At 39.9% G+C, this 19,628-nt stretch overlaps 1 protein-coding gene across 1 annotated transcript in view; it reads left to right on the forward strand.

Moving 5' to 3' along the window:
• Positions 1–69: 69 nt before the first annotated feature.
• LOC306891348 (uncharacterized protein) overlaps positions 70–19,628 on the forward strand; it is a 36,381-nt gene continuing 16,822 nt past the window's right edge. Inside the window, exons 1-22 of the mRNA XM_079451528.1 lie at positions 70–145; positions 777–900; positions 1,381–1,944; positions 2,595–2,760; positions 3,481–3,706; positions 3,934–4,107; positions 4,198–4,275; positions 4,694–4,777; positions 5,286–5,339; positions 5,439–5,492; positions 5,567–5,620; positions 5,854–5,889; positions 6,542–6,595; positions 6,681–6,734; positions 6,851–6,895; positions 10,124–10,177; positions 15,356–15,400; positions 15,526–15,579; positions 15,824–15,877; positions 16,046–16,099; positions 18,136–18,207; positions 18,311–18,346. Of these exons, the coding sequence (XP_079307654.1) occupies positions 816–900; positions 1,381–1,944; positions 2,595–2,760; positions 3,481–3,706; positions 3,934–4,107; positions 4,198–4,275; positions 4,694–4,777; positions 5,286–5,339; positions 5,439–5,492; positions 5,567–5,620; positions 5,854–5,889; positions 6,542–6,595; positions 6,681–6,734; positions 6,851–6,895; positions 10,124–10,177; positions 15,356–15,400; positions 15,526–15,579; positions 15,824–15,877; positions 16,046–16,099; positions 18,136–18,207; positions 18,311–18,346 (2,097 nt within the window). The 5' untranslated portion in view covers positions 70–145; positions 777–815. The remainder of the gene's footprint in view (positions 146–776; positions 901–1,380; positions 1,945–2,594; positions 2,761–3,480; positions 3,707–3,933; positions 4,108–4,197; positions 4,276–4,693; positions 4,778–5,285; positions 5,340–5,438; positions 5,493–5,566; positions 5,621–5,853; positions 5,890–6,541; positions 6,596–6,680; positions 6,735–6,850; positions 6,896–10,123; positions 10,178–15,355; positions 15,401–15,525; positions 15,580–15,823; positions 15,878–16,045; positions 16,100–18,135; positions 18,208–18,310; positions 18,347–19,628) is intronic.

Here is a 19,628-nt window from a genome sequence, read left to right on the forward strand (position 1 = left end):
TCCTTGGCTGCATCCAGCGTTCTACAAACTGATGTCGCAGCGCTGCACTGTAATTTGTGTTGGTGATGAGAGCGTTTCAGGCTCATTTCAACTTCTCGTGGAGACTGACTAACTCTGTCTAGAAAGTCCAGAAGTCACGTTGTTGGTGAGTAAAAGATCATTTTTGATTTGCAGATAGAAACATTTATTGTTTTGGTGGCTTCAGTTGATGGGTCAGATAAGGACAAAACCATCTGTTTTGTTAAATTATGTTGGCAAACCCAGCCATTTGGGTAAATGAGCAAAGTCCATATTTGAACCATAAATACCATAGGATTTTCTTCTGATACCGTCACCTAATACAAGTTCAGACTATAAGTTCATTGTTAAAATATATTATAGGACTACTTTCATTGAATTTGCAACACAATAGAAAAAAGTGTAATACATGTAAAAACAACTGTAAAACCCTGTTTTTTCCTGTACTATATGCACACTTCTAAGGCATTATACTCTGATTCTTAACCAACTGCTGCCTAAGGTTTTTCTTAAAGTAACGTGGAATCCTTGCTGAACATTTTCTGAAATGTTGTACTTGAGATTTGGGCTTGTGCTGTACTTCCCTCAATACAGATGCCATTATACAGTATATTATATATATTTCATATCTTATGAAATCCATGTACTCTTTAGTTTAATAAAACCGTCAGTACCTGCTGCATTGACTTAGATTTTTCCTCTCACATGATATGGTCAGGCATTATTATACTTTAGATAATGTTGTCTTGTTCTCACAGGATTGTTGTTCTTGCTTGGCTTTGTGAGCTTTGTGAGCCATGAAGAGATGGAGGTTGGGATTACTGATGGTTTGTGTCTTCCAGTTACACATCCGGGGCTTCCAGCAAGAGGAAAATCAAGCTGGTTAGTTATATTTGCTTTTATTAAACTGCATTAAATAATAAATAAAAAGTCATTTATTATTATACATGTGAGTATTTCTTCTGTGAAACACAAAAGAAGAAATGTTGAGAAATGTCTCTGTGGTTTTGTGTCCATACAGTGGAAATCAATAGGGTCCATTGTTTATGGTTGTCAACATTCTTCAAAATATCTTCTTTTGTATGGCTTTATTGCTCCCTGATCTCTCTGTAAGTCGCCTTGGATAAAAGCGTCTGCTAAACGACTAAATGTAAATGTAGATGTTTCGTGTTCTGTAAAAAGTCATGCAGGTTTAGAATGACACGAGGGTGAATAAATGAATCATCGCATTTAATTCATCATTATTAAGTATTTCTTACCATCATTTGAAAATATTGAGCACCAGTTCTCTGTAAGTCTTATTCAGACATTATTGATCATTTTGGGATAACTTTAAGCGACAAATGTTTTCTGCATTATCAGGTTGTAGCACAACTCCCAATGACCTTGCGTTCATCATCGATGGCTCCTCAAGCTTGGGGACAGCCAACTTTGAAACAGCCAAGCGCTGGCTCATCAACGTCACCAGCGTCTTTGATGTGAGCACCAGACATACTCAGGTGGCCGTCGTCCAATACAGCGACACACCTCAACTGGAGATTCCTCTGGGAAAACACCAGAACAGCCAGGATCACATCCAGGCCATTTCTTCAATCCCGTACCTGGGGGGCAACACACGGACAGGCCGCGCCATCAAGTTCGCCACGGATCACATCTTCGGGATGCCCAACCACACCTCACCGTTCGCCAGAAACCGCATTGCCGTGGTTCTCACCGATGGGCGTTCGCAGGATGATGTCGAGGATGCTGCCATGGAGGCCAGAGCTCAGAACATTGTGTTGTTTGCGGTCGGTGTGGGAAATGAGATCACCAGAGCTGAGCTGGTGTCCATGGCTAACAAACCGGCCTCTACTTACGTGCTGCACGTGGAGGACTACAACTCCATCTCAAGCATATGGGATCTGATGGAGCAGAAGCTGTGTGAGGGTGAGTTGTGCTTTGTGTTTTTTTCTAACTGTTTTGACACTGAAAGGATTTAGAGGTCTGTCGGGGTCACACTTGCACTTGCATTTTTGTGGTCATATCTGTATGTTATGTGTGCTACAGTGTATTACAGAATATATATGACACTATTGTTATGATTTATAGAATTTCTAGGGGGAATAATACATTTACCAGTAAATACTAAGGTGCATTTTTATTCAACTTTCTGGGAATTGTATTATTTTCCTGTTTTCCATCATTTATTTCTGTCTTACTTCTCATCTGTTTTCCCTTACAGTATGTCTCTACTTACTATTCTAAACTGTATTTTATGTGAAGCTGCTTTGCAGCGATGCAAAAGTACTATAAAATAAATGAATAGTTTGATGAGGTTGAGATTTCTAAATTTTGAGGCCTCTCCCCAATCTCTAGACCAGGTATTGCTTCTATTGTGATATGGTTGGGTTCTTTTTTATAGAAAAGAAACATCCAAGTTTGTTTTCTGTTATATGTTTTCTTGTTCTCTTATTCCTGTCCAGGAGAAAGCCATGACAAAAAATATCATTTCAAACACTAAAGAAAATTGACATGCCAATGATATAGCTATAGTTATAATTCAGAGAGTGGTTGAGTTGTATATTTGTCATAATCAGAGTCCGTGTGTCCGAGTCGGATCTCCGGGACGGTGAACGAACAGAAGGGTTTTGATCTGATGAGTCTGATGAACATCGAGCAGATGGCTCAGACCGTTCAGGGTTCTTTGAGATCAGAGAGAGCCTCAATGCTCAGCCCTCGCCTGGACATCACACTCAACACCAGGTGATTCCTCCACCTCAATTGATCATAAGGATAATAACATCATACACATGTAGGAATTTATATGTTTTACGTGCGGTTTTAAAACTAAATGTTCTACTTAGGACCAAGAAAGGTTTTGTAGCCATCGTGTCATCCAGAAACCCAAGACTTTACATCAAGAGCGCTCTTTATCTTCCAGCAATGTGCTCAGATGTGTAACAGTTTTATGGTTCAGAAATGGTTCATTCAGAAATAAAAATCATTTTTTCATACATACTTTAGGATGTTAAAACCAAGCTAAGGTGAAGCTGTCAAGTTCCAAAGATGACAATAGAGAATCATAAAAATACAGAGGCCTTTATTCTTGAAATTCTTAAATGCAACCCTCTTGTTGTTCTCATATCTATTTTGTCTTGTTTTTCACCCAAAACTATAGTGTGACTTTGGTATACGGTAAATAATATATATATATAACGCATATAATACAGCGTAGAAGTCAAATACAAATCCTAAGAACTATATTTTTGGAAATGATGGCATTTACTTATCATTTTGAGAGCTTGACAGCATCCAGACTGTCATGTTTCATAAAACAGTGGAAGCCGAATTTTCATGAACTTTTCCTTCAATTTATGCCACTGTGACGTTATTATGATGTAGGCCAGGTATTAGATGACTTCAGGGTACTTTGACTTTTACAAATTTCTAAAAAGCGTTGACAAACGGATGTTCTTTACACAGAGAGATATTTCCAGAAGGCCTTCCGCCAGCCTATGTGTTTGTAGCCACTCTTCGTTTGAAGAGCCCAGCTCACCGGCTGAAGTTTGACCTCATGAGGGTGTTGTCTCAGGACAGGGTCAGACAGATGGCTGTGACTGTGAATGGAGCAGACAAATCGGTCACCTTTACCTGCACCAGCACTCTTAAGAAAGAGCAGACTGTCATATTTAATGACCGAGGGATCAAGGTTTATAACATCACTTTTTATTCGTTCTTCTCATGAAGAACTGTATCTGTACTACATAGGAGTTTATATTGTTTGCCATTTATATAGGTTTTTTTTAAGGAATGCAACAGAATATACTGTATAAGAAAGATTTTAAGAATATTTGTTTTATAAATGTGGGGTCCAAACTTGTATGGCACTGTATATGCAATATGTACGGTATATTTACAAGTTTTATTTCTACATAGAAGCTCTTTGACACAAACTGGCACCAGCTGAAGTTCCTTGTGAGGCCCAAACGCATCACATGCTTCGTCGATGGCGCATACGTGGAAGAACAACTTCTAGATCCAGTGGTGCCCATCTACATTGACGGGAAGACTCAGGTGGCGAAGAAAGTCAGTGTAGAGACAACAGTCCCTGTGAGTAACTCTACCTGACACACCGGGCACTTAAACCTGTTCCAGTTTCGTCCAGAAAACTTAAAGTTAGATGCTGTGCTCTTTGGTCAGATTCTTCTCCAGAAGTTACGGGTTTACTGTGATCCCATGCAGAGCGAGCGGGAGACAGCATGTGAAATTTCTTCTGTGGTAAGACTCCATTCATTTTTTGTGATTCTGAGAAGTCGGAAATGTCGGCAACATTCACATCCAACAATAAAAATGTATTCACATTTATTCATTTGCAGATGCTTTGATCCAAGGTGATTTAAAATTACGAGAGAATTTGACAATTTCTCAATGAGCAATAAATACACATGATTTGTTGATAGGGATTCTGCTTCAGGTTTGATGATGTTGTTGGTTAAATGATGTTATCATGTCATCTCTCACACTTCCCAATTGAATGAATCTTTCTTTGTTTGTCACAGGACGATGAGAGGGTGAGTTACCTGCTATTTTCTTTCTGAATAATGTGTTTTTCATTTACTGTAGTTTATTGTCCAGACCTGATGTATCTGTTCTTTTTAATGGGTTTTTAATGCGTGATGTTTTTTTTTATCTCCAGTGTCCTTTGGATCGATCGCCTTCTGTAGATGGTTGTGAATGTCCCAGTGGTAAACCAGGCCTGCCCGGTTTACCAGGACCTATGGTGAGTCTAAAAAACCAAGTGAACTGCCAGACAGTATGCTGTCTACATAGGCAGACACCCTTTAAATCTGCATCCTATTAGAAATGAATGTGACTTGATTTTGAAACCCTCTCACAAGACAACAACAGTGTTAAAGTTTTATCTCAAAAATACGTAGTACACAATTGGCATGTATAAGTCCTTTTTAAATAGCACAGAATACATGAAACTATGGACGTGCATTTTCTTGATTTTTCATGGAGATTAGTGTCATGTTTATTTAATATAGCACTATATAAATACAACATATGTTTGTGCACACATTTACAGAAATATTAAATGGTAAAATTACCAGAAATATAAAAAACATTATTTAAAAGCCAGAAAGATTCATTGCAGTGGATTCTCTCCATGCAGTGGAGACATTTGCTTGATTTGTACCCAAACAAGGTTGATGGGCCACGTTTTTCTATCCGAGTATGTATCCTACTCTTTACTAAATGTAAAACTCTTTCCTCTTTGAATTCAGGGTTTCAGAGGAGACAAAGGCAGAGAAGGGCCACCTGGTCCTGATGGTAAACCTGTAAGTACAACAGAAGGACTTTCTACTTCACTCTCAACATTTGAATCTGTGCAGATACGATCATGGATGCATACATGTAATGATCTGTTTGTCCACCAGGGGAAGCCAGGAGAGAAGGGAGCAACCGGAGAGCCGGGTCGAGATGGACAGAAAGTAAGTTAGACATCAAGCAGATATTTTGAAGTTCTTTAAGTTAAGCCCTTTTCAGTCCTCATCTTCCTCAACAGGGTGAAGCCGGTGAAACGGGTCAGAAGGGGGAGCGAGGGCTGGATGGACTCAGAGTAAGTTGCACCTGTAGACAAAGACGAATCAGTCAGACATAGAATAGAAAATATTTTTCTTTTGTCACAGTTTTGCTCTGATTCTTGGTGCATTTCTGACCCTGATATGAAAAGCTAGACTGTAGACTCAAACAGTTGTTTTTTTAAGCGTTTTGACATTTAACATATATATTACATTTATATGTACAGTGGTGTTTATTATATTAATTTTCAAATCAATTCTATTGTAACAGGGAGAAATGGGGCCACCAGGTCCATCAGGTCCTACAGTAAGTTTCCACAGTGCAAAGTCGCTTTTTATATATTTCTTCTTAGTAGTGCTGTTTTTCCGTATGTATTTAAATTGTATTGGAGAATGTTTAATAGAACATGAGAAATTACATCTTTCGACTATGCTAGCAAGTTAATGTAAGATACCGCCTCCCTTTAGAGCCCTCTCCAAAACCCACGCCTCCTCAAAGAACTCATAAACCCACCTATCATTGCACTTGTACCGAATGCAGTGATTGGACCAATATTTTATGGGCCTGCGCTAGCGCTTCCCACTGAAGATAAATATATAAATATTTGTTTTACTGTTGTAATTTTACTTAGCGATTGCTATTAGGATGTGAGGGGTCAAAACAACAAAATATTTCGTACCCTACCTTTAAAAATGCCAATTTTTTAACTTTTTAGACGATAAAAACTGGAAAAGCATGCCATGTTCATCCAGTATTTTTTTTTAGTTGGCCATGATAAACCCTAGACACCTTTACACTTTCTTATGTGCGCTTTTTCTTTCCACCTTTTTAGTTGTGAAATGTGCAACATCTTAATTTATTGTGTAACCCATTTACAGTTTACCCATGAAATGTCTAGTAAACTTAAGTAAAGAATAAACCACAATAAATGAAATAATTTCTTTGAAATCTTTTATAGGACACTGGATTTTCCAAGTTGGATGTAGGGGACTATGGGATGCATGGAATCAAGGTAAAACATCTCATTAAATGTATTAACCAACCTAGGAAATGTTTATCAAACATAAACATGCTTATCTAGACTATCGTCAATTTAGGGAATCCCAGGAGAGCCGGGAGAAATGGGACCACCCGGAAAATCCGGACCAATTGTAAGAACTCTTATGCTTTACATGACATTGCAATCAATTGTGAATGTTTATTTTGGGCATTATAGATTTTTTCACAAAATGAAATCTAAAATGAAAGTTGTTTGTTTTACCTGTAGGGTGAACCTGGGGTACCTGGTCTACCTGGGCTTGCTGGACCAAAGGTAAGACAAACATTACTCACCTACCACAGTGATGAGTGCTAGCTTGGGTTCTAACGTCATAAAAAAATGAGTTTGAGTCTCTTTCATTTTTGTTGTGTACAGGCAACTCTTAAACAAAAATGTTAACTCAGGGATACACCCACTATTTCACTACATTTTAAGCAACGCAGGGTGTAAGCCGTCAGATGTTTTACGGATAGGATCAGACAGTCAGCAAATAGCATGTCAGATTATTTTAAGCCTTAAGGACATATTTGTGGCTGTGCCTTCAATCTCTTTTTGCTTCCTGTGACATTTTTCTTAGCTTTTTGCCAGGAGGAGGCCGACATGCCCAGAAGGCTATTTATAGAACCTAAAACACCCAGATTATGATGGGTCAATGACACAGTACAGATGACTGCTGTGTATGAATGACACACAAATTACTGTGTGTTAGTTGAGTGTTATTGGGTTTACAATAACTAGAAAGTAAAAGGCAGTTTGTGTATCATGGCATGCTCATTACAGGGATAGATGGTAGAATGTGGACCTGTCCTGGAGTTTTAGTTCAAATAAACACCCTGCAATAATATTTAAAGGTCCAGTGTGTCATTTTTGGGAGGATCTATTGACAGAAATGCAATATAGTATATATAACTATGTCTTCAGAGGTATAAAAGACCTTATACAATGAAGCATTATGTTTTTATTATCTTAGAAGGGGCTATTTCTATCTACATACACCTCAGCTTATGTCCTTAATGGGAATGAATAGCAGAAACTATAAATAATAGCAAATAATACCAAATGGGGCTTGAAAATAAAGTCGATTCTATCGCTCAGATGTTTTTCAGACGTCTGTTTGTCTTAGCGTCTGTCTGCTGTCCTGTCATTTACTGCCTCGTAAAAATTATGCACATTCTCTGTTAACGGCCTTGATCAACTTTCATCAGGACTCACGAATTTGGTCAGGTTTATATGCGAGTCTGTTGGAAAGATGTGACATTTAGATTTAGCTCCTTAAACCTTTCGTTAAGCTTTAAAGTAACTGTAACAAGGTTCAATAAAAGAAAGGAAGGAGGCGGGTACCGGCGAACGTAACACAACATTAAATGAAACGAACAAACAATAAAACAAACTTAAAATGCCGGCTGCTCCCACACGGTCGACTGCCGGCCATACAAACACAACATAAAGTCCAGGACTGGTCCTCTCTTGTCGTACCCTCCTGTCGCTCGTCCTTTTATGCTCCCGGATCTCCTCCGTGAGAGATGCGAGACCGGTGCAACCCACAGCTGACACTCATTTTACAGCACATGTAGATGTAAACGATTGAAACAAGCTTAAAAACAATTACAATCTGTCAAAACTTGTGTTTTGATAGATTGTTGCAACAAAATTGTCGTTAAAATACTTAATATTTACAACACCTATTTTGTAAGGCTCTTTGTGAAAGTTTGCAAATCCTTATTTTGTGATATAAATAACTGTTGTAAATAGTACGTCACAGTATGCCGGTTGTCAACAACCGTGATTTAAAAAATCGTGTTAATTGATATTGTGTTAAAACTGCACATATGATAATAAGGTAAATTATTCAGCACCCATTTAACATTTTGACTTAAAGTGGAAAAGACGCTTTATGAGGTTTCTGTATCATGTCAATAACGTTTAATATAAAAATATATAAATCTTTATTTAGTGCCACAGCTGCTCACACATTTATCTCAGCCAGCATGCATTTCGTACTTGAATTCACAACAAAATAACGTCTTGATTTGATTCATACTAGCTGAATTTCCGCTGTTCCCACTTTGGATATGAGTCAGAATTGCTCGCTCTAGCGGTAACATTGTGTTTCCTCTGACTTCTAAGGGCTGATTATTTAACCAGCGTTGAGTTTCATGTGGTACGGCAGCAGAAAGGTGCCTCGCAAGGGTGGGTTTACCACAACCCAAACTGTTCTGGAAACAGCCTGTAATCACAACATACAAGCACATGTGCATGTGGCGTGTAAAAACACACCGAGAGCCACTGATGGCTGTGTAGATTATATCTGATGGGACCAAGGGCACTATTTAGGTTTTAACTACATCAAGTGTCGGCCGTGCATAGAATCACAGCGAAAATGTTAAAAGATATGCAAAATCTCATAAATTCCTTTTAATTGACCTCCTCCCGGATATAATTGAAGAGGAATGATGGAAGGTACAATTATTGTTCGTCATGTTTGAAGGACATGCTCTGTGTGAGGTCTTTCCAAACGTCAATGCCTCGATGTGAAGTTAACACATAAATGTAATGTTTGCATGTGATAAAAGAGAGAAAGATAGATAGTTTCTTGGCATATTAAAGGCATAGTGCACTATAAAATTCTGTCATCATTTATTCACCCTTTTGTCATTTCAAACCTGTCTGACTTTTTTCCGACTGCAGAGCATAAAAGAAGATATTTCGAAGGTAACCGAACAACATTGGCCCCCATTGACTTCCAAGACATTTCTAGGAAAATATCTTCTTATGTGTGCCACAAAAGAAAGAGTCGCGTTTTGAACGACATGAGGGAAAATAAATAATGACAGAACTTTCATTTTTGGGTGAACTATTCCTTTAAATAGCAGTACGTCATTTGGAGCACACTCATGTCATATGTTGAATGCGGAGCATGGCATGTTTTCTGTCAGGTGTGCATTCTGCCATACACAAATGACATGCTCATGCAACCAGAAACGTGCATTCATGTGACGGGGAACCACAGCCCACCATCTCTGAAAGGCAGGAGAGATCTCGCCCGCCATCCCACATGTGTACAGCTTGTAATTTAGTACTTCAAAAATGGAGTCTTTAGATAACTTCAGCACGGCTGTCTTTACCGTTGGGTGTAACATGTTTCGATTTTAATGACAGAGCATGTGCAATTTCATGCTTTACAATTAGGATGTGTGATTTTTACTTTTGATTCTTATTTTTGTTGCATGTAAAAATGTAACCTACAGCGAGTTTACTTCTGATTATATCTGCAAGAATATATGGTCATTACCTAAGTCACAGTGGGTGCATTTAAAGGTCTTCAACTTTAGCACAGTTCCTTTATTAGTAGAAAACATGTTTTGATCTTCAGCTGCTTGATTCTGATGGCTGTTTACACTTCCTGCTCATGTCTGAAACTCTAATGACATTTTAATGTTGTTTACTTCTACACATAAACCTGTTGTAACTGTAAAAGTTTACTACTGTGTTTGTATTCAGGGAGGGAAAGGAGACGAAGGAGCGGCGGGATCGGATGGAGAACCAGGAATCCCTGTGAGTTTCTTTCATCATCATCATCATCATCATGCGCTCTTTTTTCATTGTATATTTATGCACTGTTGATTTATTCTGCTCAGTTTCATGTTTTTTTAAATACGCTTCTAAAAGAAAACACATTCAGTAGTGGCCAAAAGTGATATCCGTCGGGAATTCTTGCACGCTATGAGGTTTAAATGGCCCCTCACGTTTGATTAATCCATCAAAATATGTGTACGGTAAAAAACACTAAACTTTTAGGATAGTTATTGTACAACAATTTGCAAGAATAGCAAACAATAGCATATCAGGGAACATGGGTTTTATTCTTATGTATAAAAAAACGCACAGAAAAACAAAAGGCTTAGAAGAACTAAACATAGATTGACTACAATTTGATCAGTTCTTAAAGATTAGATTAGATTCAACTTTATTGTCATTACACATATACAAGTACAGTGTAACGAAATGTAGTTTAGGTCTAACCAGAAGTGCAGTTAGCAAGTGCAGGATATACAGTTAGAATAAATACAGAATACAATATGAGAGAATATAATACAGTGGGCATGGACTATAAAAATATTTTGCAGTAGGAATGTTCTATGAAAATATGACAGTAGGTATATACTATGAACAATATATACAGATGGCTATATACTATGAACATTAATGTACAGGTGGCTATGAACAGATAATAATTTAGACTAAAATAGTGCAAGTGACTTAGGTATGCATAAATTATTGACATTGGTTATTAAAGTTGCAGTGCAATAGGTGAGTTAATGCAGTTGTTGAAGTTAATGCAGTCATTAAAGTTACGGTGCAGTATATGAGTTAATGCAGTTAATAGTTTGTAGTCCAGAAGATTAGTTAATGCAGTTTATAGGTTACAGAGCAGTAGATGAGTTAATGCAGTTATTGAAGTTACAGTGCAATAGATGAGTAGATGCAGTTAATAGTTACCGTGCAGTAGATTAGTTAATGCAGTTATTGAAGTATAGAGTGCAAATTATGCTGTGCGTGTCTGAACAGTCCAGTAGAGCAGATAACATGAAGTACTGGTGTGTACAGTTCAGTCATGCATGCAGCCATGTAGTGCAATGTAAACAATGTTATAGCAGCATTGGAGTTAAAGGTAAGAGAGGTAGTGGAATCAGTGGGGGGCAGAGTTCAATAATGAAACAGCTCTGGGAAAAAAAGCTGTTTCTTAGTCTGCTGGTTCTTGTCCGGAGGCACCGGAAGCGCCTACCGGAAGGCAGGAGAGTAAACAGTCTATGAGCGGGGTGAGAGGAGTCCTTGAGAATGCTGCGAGCTCGATGCAGAGAGCGTTTCTTCTGGATATCCTCAATGGCAGAAAGTGTAGTCCCTGTGATGCGCTGGGCTGTTTTCACCACCCGCTGCAGTGCCTTGCGCTCAGCAACCGAACAGTTCCCGTACCAGACTGTGACACAGTTGGTCAGGATGCTCTCTATCGTGCAGCGATAGAAGTTCACCAGGATAGTTGAAGACAGTTGGTTCTTCTTCAGTGTCCTCAGAAAGAAGAGACGCTGGTGAGCCTTCTTGACCAGGCATGAGGTGTTGGTGGTCCAGGACAGGTCCTCCGAAATGTGAGTCCCCAGGAACTTAAAACTGGAAACACGTTCAACAGCCATCCCATTAATGTGGATGGGGTCGTGTGTGCCTCCTTTCGCCTTCCTGAAGTCCACGATGATCTCCTTTGTCTTGGAGGTGTTAAGGAGCAGGTTGTTGTCGGTGCACCATGTGGCCAGGTGCCGGACCTCCTCCCTGTATGCAGTCTCATCATTGTTGCTGATGAGACCAATCACTGTTGTATCGTCTGCAAACTTGATGAAGGAGTTAGATCCATTCACAGGCCTGCAGTCGAGTGTGAAAAGGGAGTAGAGAAAGGGGCTCAGTACGCAGCCCTGTGGTACACCAGTGTTGAGGGTGGTGGTGGTGGAGCAGATGGGGCCTAATCTAACAAGCTGAGGCCTGTTTGTCAGGAAGTCCATAATCCAGTTGCAGGTAGGGTTGTTGATGCCTAGGTTTCCAAGTTTGACGATTAGCTTGGAAGGGATGACGGTATTGAAAGCAGAACTGAAGTCTACGAACAGCATACGTGCATAAGTGTCCTTATTGTCCAGATGTGTGAGCACGGAGTGCAGCGCCATGGACACTGCATCATCTGTGCTCCTATTGTTGCGATAGGCAAATTGGTATGGGTCCAGTGTGGGTGGTAGAGAGTCCTTTAGGTGTGCCAGGACCAGCCGCTCAAAGCACTTCATGACAATGGGTGTGAGTGCTACAGGGCAGTAGTCGTTCAGGCACGTCGGGTTAGAATTTTTTGGAATGGGCACAATGGAGGTGGATTTAAAACCTCCATTAAAGGGACAGTTCACCCAAAAATTACATTTATGAAGTATGTGTCATGAGGAGCCAATACAGTATGTTTCTTGAACACTGGACCTTCATATTCTAGCATATTCTCAGTCCTTCTGCATGATCTGCATGATTTAAAAGAACGAAACCGATCTCAACAGGTTATCTCTTCATCTGAGCGTGAGATGGGCAGGAAGAGCGTGTCAAATAAAATGATGCTGATGTGCAGTTTAATTTTTGTGGTTAGAAAGGTGTTACTTCTGGAGTGCTGAATGGGTTGCATGTTGGTGCTCTTATATTAATTTAGTTTGCACTGGCAAGTGTCACTGTTAGAGTAGCCCCTCAACTTAGTAATAAACCTCGGGGCAGAGTCATCATCGAGCGGAACAATCAAATGGGATTTTGTTCCTCTGGGGGTGTGTTGACTTCGGACCACCCTCATGATTTTTTTTTGGGGGGGGGGGGGAGTTGACACTATGAACCATGCCACAAATCCAGGGTAATTTTAGTTTACTGAAATTCTAAAATAATTTCTATCAATTGAAATCGATTTCGATAAATACAATTACACTCTAAAAACTGTGTTAAAACAACACATTCAATACAACGTTTTGTTTTACTTTTGACACAACTTGTGTTAAAAAAATAACACGTAATGTTAAAATTAACATAAATTTTAAGTGTGAATGAGTGATCTTGATGCAGTAAAATGATTAGCTGAAAATAAAAAAAACTTAAATCAAATTAAATGTAAAATTTAAATAAAGTAAGGTTATACAGAAATAAAATAAGTAAATATTAAATTGATTAAACCAAACAAAATGACCAAACATTAAAATAAAATGAACTTGAAAGAATATAAAATAAAAGGCAATTAAAACAATAAAACTACTAAATAAATATTTACAAAATAATATTTTTACATAAATGTTTTAATAAATAAAGGGGTTATGGGATTGAGGCTTTTTTGTGATCACTTACCAACTTGGTATCCACCTACATTAGTAAAGTCCTGACTAAAACCCTAGAAAATCTATTTCAGAGTGGTTAAATGATCTCCAAATACCTTAGCAACACATAACAATGCCCTGGTAACCACCCACTACATCCCAGCATTGTGACTGACTGAAAACTGCTCACATTTTCATTATTTAACCTTTCATCATTTCCTCCTTCCTTTTTCTGCTTAACTTTCAAGCAGTATTTTCAGATCGTCATAGCTTGTTATCCCGTTCCTGTAGTCGGCGGGCATTGCATTGTAGCAGAACAAACGTCATACGCTTGACACCCAAAATACATACTATACTTAATGATCAGATGCACTGCAAATCACTTTGGATAAAAGTGTCCGTCTTTGCATAAATGCAACAGCCGAATGTCAGTAACTGTTTTAAGTTAACTGAAAATACATCTAGTCACTTTCCATTTCTGTGTCAGCTCACGATGTGCAGGGATGTGGTTTAGGTCTCAGTGTAAATATTTACACATCCTTGGCTGGGTGTGATATATAGGACATATATAGGAAGTTTTTCTTTTTGTGGGGACCTTTCGGCGAGCGTGAAATTCTACTTTTGGACGGCCAGATGCTAAAAGCAGCTCTATGGAAACGTTTAGGTAGACGTCTGCCTGATGATCATGTGATTAATAGAGCAGTTAATAGAGACCTCTCTCTCTCTCTCTCTCTCTCTCTCTCTCAGAGGTCGTGGTGAACCTCTCAATGTTCCCCTTTCTTTCTCTTTGAACCATTTCTGTGCACATATGGCAGGTGGAGACTGTGGTATTTCTAAGAACGATTTCATAATGTCAATAAATGTTTTCGCACATTCAATAGAGGTCTGGAGGATTTCAGAACTCCCTCTCTCTATCTCTCTCTTTCAGTCAGATTTTTCGTTATGATCAGTTATTTTTAGTTACAATAATTCCAAAGCATAATACTTTAACAAGTAGTGACAAGAAATATACATTCATCTTTCTATGATTCTCTCTCTCTGTTTGACTTTCACTCTTTCGGTTTCTCCTTGTCTCTGTCTTTCGTCTTTCTCTTAATTTTTATTTAAGTGTGCTTTATTTCCACGACAGAAACTGAATACAAGTTGTGCAAATTGTGTACTACGGAAAATGTAAGTTAAGATATTATGCTAAATTAAATTTATAAAAAATATAGTATTTTTTAGTAGTTCTACAGTAACAAAGATTTACAAAAACTACATTTAAATGACAGAATAATTTACTATTATACATATTCTCTCTCTATCTCTCATTTATATGAAAAGTTGTGTTTGACTCAGGGTTGGTCTTCCTGTTTATGGCACATGACTCTGGTTCATTTGAAATAAAAACTTACAGCATTCTGAGATTCCTGAAAGCTCCGGGTGGAGGAATCAGGAGGTGTATCGGCTGTGGTGTGTCTCATGTTCTCCTTTCATCTTTCATCACGTACCACTCGTGTGCAATTACTACACTAATGAAAGAAGCCGTGCTCACTAGTTAGTTTGCATGTGCGTGTAGTTTATCATGTGGCCTGGCAATGAAATGGCAGAGAGATGATAGATGCCAGTGTGTTGGGCCTAAAATTAGATCTTTACATTTTCTGAAGAAATTGTAAGCTGTCGGTGCAGAAGTGTTGCTGGTGTTTTCTGGGTGGTTGCTGGGAGCTCGGTTACCTGACCTTTAAGTCTCATAATCTAGTTCTCACATATGGCTGGGTTTTACAAGGTTTAGTTATATTGATGCTTGCCTGGCAAACATCTCTGATCATTATTGCACTTTGGTTTATTAAATATTGATTGTTTATTATTTTGTTTTTGCGCCTTTTAGGGTATGCGAGGTCATCCTGGAGAGGTGGGCCCTGCAGGACCTCAGGTACACTGAAAAAAAATTGTATAGTTAATGTAAAGTTTGTTGCTGTAGTTTATTTCTTTTATCGAATTGGCTTTATATCTTTTGCTTTGGTGTTTTGTATACAGTAATTAAACTTTTTTTGACAGGGCGAGCGTGGTTTGCCAGGACCAGCGGGCTTTACCGGACCAATGGGACAGCAGGTATATATGAATCTCTACAGAAAACTATCGATTCATTGCTGGATAGTGCTTTTTTAAGCAATCGTTCTTAATGTTTTCTCATCAATAATGTAAAAATTCAGTTTTTCTGTCTGACTTGACTTTTCAGTTTTGCAACTTGTTTAAGACAGTTGTGCTTTTCATGAAGGATATAATAATACATATTTCATTTATTTCCATTTCGTTTTGCCTTTTTGCCAAATTATTTTAATTCCATTAATTTCAGGGACCCCCAGGCCCGGTGGGCCCACCTGGCAGAGAAGGTCCTGCTGGTCCAAAGGTAAAATATCAGTTTGCATTTATTTAGTTTTTTTATTGGTAAGCATGCCTCTGTACTCTTTAAATAACTTAAATGGACAGTTCACCCAAAAATTGACGAAAGAGATTTTAGTTGAACTGTCCGTTTAACACGTACCACTTTAATTTATTAAGTCTTTCCTGCTTACAGGGGAGTTCTGGGTCACACGGACACGATGGCCTACCTGGTCCACCTGGTGCTAAAGTGAGTATTCCGAAGGCGGGGGAATTTACACATATAAAGGTCTGAAAAGATTATTTCCAGTAGTGACGTCTACCTCCAACTTTCCATTCCGGCTTCAGGAAATAGCTTTGAATAACAGGTGCGATATTACGCCTCCAAGACCTAACAAGTCTTTCATAATGGTTTTGAGCCAGTAGATAACATATACAAGAGATAATGTACAGGCAGCCAGTTGTTATCGCAGAAATAAGCCCTGGTGTCACGGGAGGCGTGGTGGAAGAACCCAATTGCAGGCAGCGTTGGTGACGAAGGGGTTAACAAGACTTTAATATATACACAAAACAGAAAACAAACACCCACGATGGGGTAACAAAACCAGAACAGGGGACACGATAAACTGATAAGAACTAAACACACTTGACAAAAACACTAACTACAGAATACCAGGACTAAACAGAATATACATTAAGACTATAAATAAACGTAAGTATCTTTAGGACAATGCTCCAAGGACAATTGACAAGGCTACTATGACGGGGTAACAAGTACAACGAACGAGCACCAGACAATAGACATGAGGGCATCTTATAGGAAAACTAACAAAGGAGATAACAATGGGCAGGTGTGGGTACTGAAACACTTAGGGAAGGTTAACGAGACAGAAGGCCGGAAAACACTGACGAGACACGAGAAAGCACATGGCAAGTCAGAATCAAAACAAAGCCATGTCTTTCTCACACAAAACCTAAGGCTATGCCATGACTCCGCTGCAAGACCAAGAATAAACATGACATGATAGCGGAATCATGACACCTGGCAGTGTGATCAGTGACAGTTATTTCGTGATAACAGCCGGCTGCTTGTACATCATCCCACTTATTACACAGCTACTTGCTACATGAGATAAGCACTGGATATGAAATGTTGATTTGAAATATTTTATTAGCTAATTTTTACCTTATGCAGACCTTCCGCCAGGAAAAGCCGTTTACTTTAGGTTTTAAGGAAATGAACGACGTTCAAATGTCGCGAACAGGCAATTTGGTTTAATCATTTATAAATATAATGTCATATATGTTGTTAAAAGACATGTTTATATTTAATTTGTCAAAAAAAACCTGTCAAAATGATTTGCAGCATCTGGGTTAGCGTGTGTTATGAGTTTTGAGAGGTTGGAGAATAACAAACCTGCAAACGATGCCACTGGCCAATCAGAATCAAGCATTCCAATGAGCCATGAAATGAGAGATTGGAGAGGAACATCTTTAATGCAGGGTTGCCAGAACTGATCTTTGTCATTTTTGTGTTCCGATCTAGTTTACAAACTACGCTCTAAACATACTTTGTGTTTAACCCGCGGTTAGGTTATGAATTCACACATTTTTTGTTGTTTTAACCCATGGTTGCACAACAAACAAACTAGCAGAAGTTCATTTATAACCCAACGGTTGCTAGGTGGGACTAGTGGGGAGAGTGGAAACGGAACTACAGCGCGGGGAAGCAACACATCATCCCTTCGTATGACTTACCGTGGGTGCAGTTCATGTCTGGCATCTTTTAGCACTGGGACCGCTCCATCTATCAGTTTCAAACGATCTCCAAATCCAGCTTTATATCCACCGTTTATATAACATGCATCCCTGAAATGCCGTGAACAAACAGACACACCTAAACTTCACTATTGCAAGAGTAATGAGCTGCAGCTTCTGCCCATCTTGATGCAGCGCACATAATCTTGATGGTAAGCTGGTCTTGATGGGTCGTGGAAAGGCTCTTTCTTTCTTTCGCTTAGCTTTTCCAGGAGAATGGCCAATAAAAGGGAGTGTTTCAAGTAAAGAAATAATCTGTCATATGTCCAACTCGTTTTTTAGAAAGTTTATCATGTTTAGCATGAGAAGCCAGCACGTTCAACAGTATTAAGAAGTCAGAATCCATGACATAGCATGATTCCCTCACTTAATGTGATAATTTCACATAAAAATGAAAAGAGAAATGGATTGTTCTGTGTTTTTGCACTGAAAAGGTACAATAGAAATTGTGTGTGTGTGTGTTTACAGGGTTTAGATGGAGAGCCAGGCATCCAAGGTCCGCTTGGCATTCAGGGTCTACCAGGGTTCAAAGGTCATAAGGTATATACTCTCCCAGTATCTTGATTCATAATCATGCAATTTCGTTGTGAAGAACAGCTTTCATTGTAGAATTTAATGTCATGACGTCTGGTTATATTTGCAGGGTGATTCAGGCTCTCCGGGACCAAAGGGAAGTCAGGTACTTTGACTGCTCAGTGATGCTTTCGTGACATTTTGATCGTGACTTTTTTGCTCCGTCTCTACGTAAATGGAATATATATAGAGAACTAAAAATAAAGAGAAATGAGGAAGTAAAATGGTGGTGAACATGTTGCAATGCAAAAAAACTGTTATTCTAACATAAGTTCCCTTTCTGTCGGTCTCTTGACGTTGTGTCGAACTGACAGATGGGGTTTGCCCCTGAGAACCTATCATCTTCTGACTATTTTGAAAAGGCCAATGAAATTGGCGAATGAAATTTGCATGCCGGGCTCCGCCCCCCGATATCCGGGTATAAAAGGGGAGCCGGCGTGCTCATTCATTCACCTTTTGTTCTTCAGAGCCTTCGCATCTGATGACATTCTTCGAATTGCCGAATTCTACGACGCGGTGCAGCGGAGATTCCCCTGGGCGTCCTGGCAGTTCCAGAGGTGTTTTTCTAAAAGAGCAATTTCATCAGCGTGGCAGCCTCGTGGATTCGTCCTGCCCGCACTGCGGGCGGATGGCTATTCAGACGTTGCGTCCCGGTGGCTGTGTTCTGTCAAGATCCAGCCACCACCTCGTTTGCTTCCCGTTCTGTGACCGCAGCGGCTACGGCCCTGCCGTCAGCGGCGACGAGCAGCGAGGATGATGTGGGGATTATCGCACGCGCCCCGTCTCGCTTGTTTTGCAGTTCCCCAAAGATGGTCCTAAGCCGTCTTATTCCTCAGCCACGCGCTCGGACACGAGCCGTGGTGATGAGGTGTCTCTTGCAACATCGGAGCGCGACCTGCTGGCATCAGACTCTGGCGATTCCCTGAAGCTCCCTCCCTCGGGAGGTCGAGCAAAGGTGAGAGCAGACGTCAAGATGTCAGCCATGCTCGCTCGGACCGGCGTGAGTGTCGGATTGCGGTGCACCGCAGCCCTGGCGCTCGTGGCTGGTTACTTCGCACATTGGGTCCGGGCGCGACTCCAAGCCGTGCCCGGCTCAAGTGCCGAGTTTTACCGAGCTGCATAGGTAGTTCAGTAAGACCTGGAGCACCCCCTTCGGTGCGCTTCCGTCTAGCTGACTCTATCGCCCTCTCTTCCCTCGGGGCGGGGAGGCAGCTAGGGACTATGTCAATGCACCCTGGGTGGAGCATGCAGTCGCGGGTATCCGCAGACGGCGGCCACCTGGGGAGCTTGACCTAGACTCACCGTCCAGGGCATGTAAGGTCTCGACATCTCTGCTGTTGAGGCTGGCAGTGCCGTGGGCCAAGCTGCCACCACTCTTACGCCATGGC

Source organism: Barbatula barbatula (assembly GCF_947034865.1).
Source record: "Barbatula barbatula genome assembly, chromosome: 3".
NCBI lineage: Eukaryota > Metazoa > Chordata > Actinopteri > Cypriniformes > Nemacheilidae > Barbatula > Barbatula barbatula.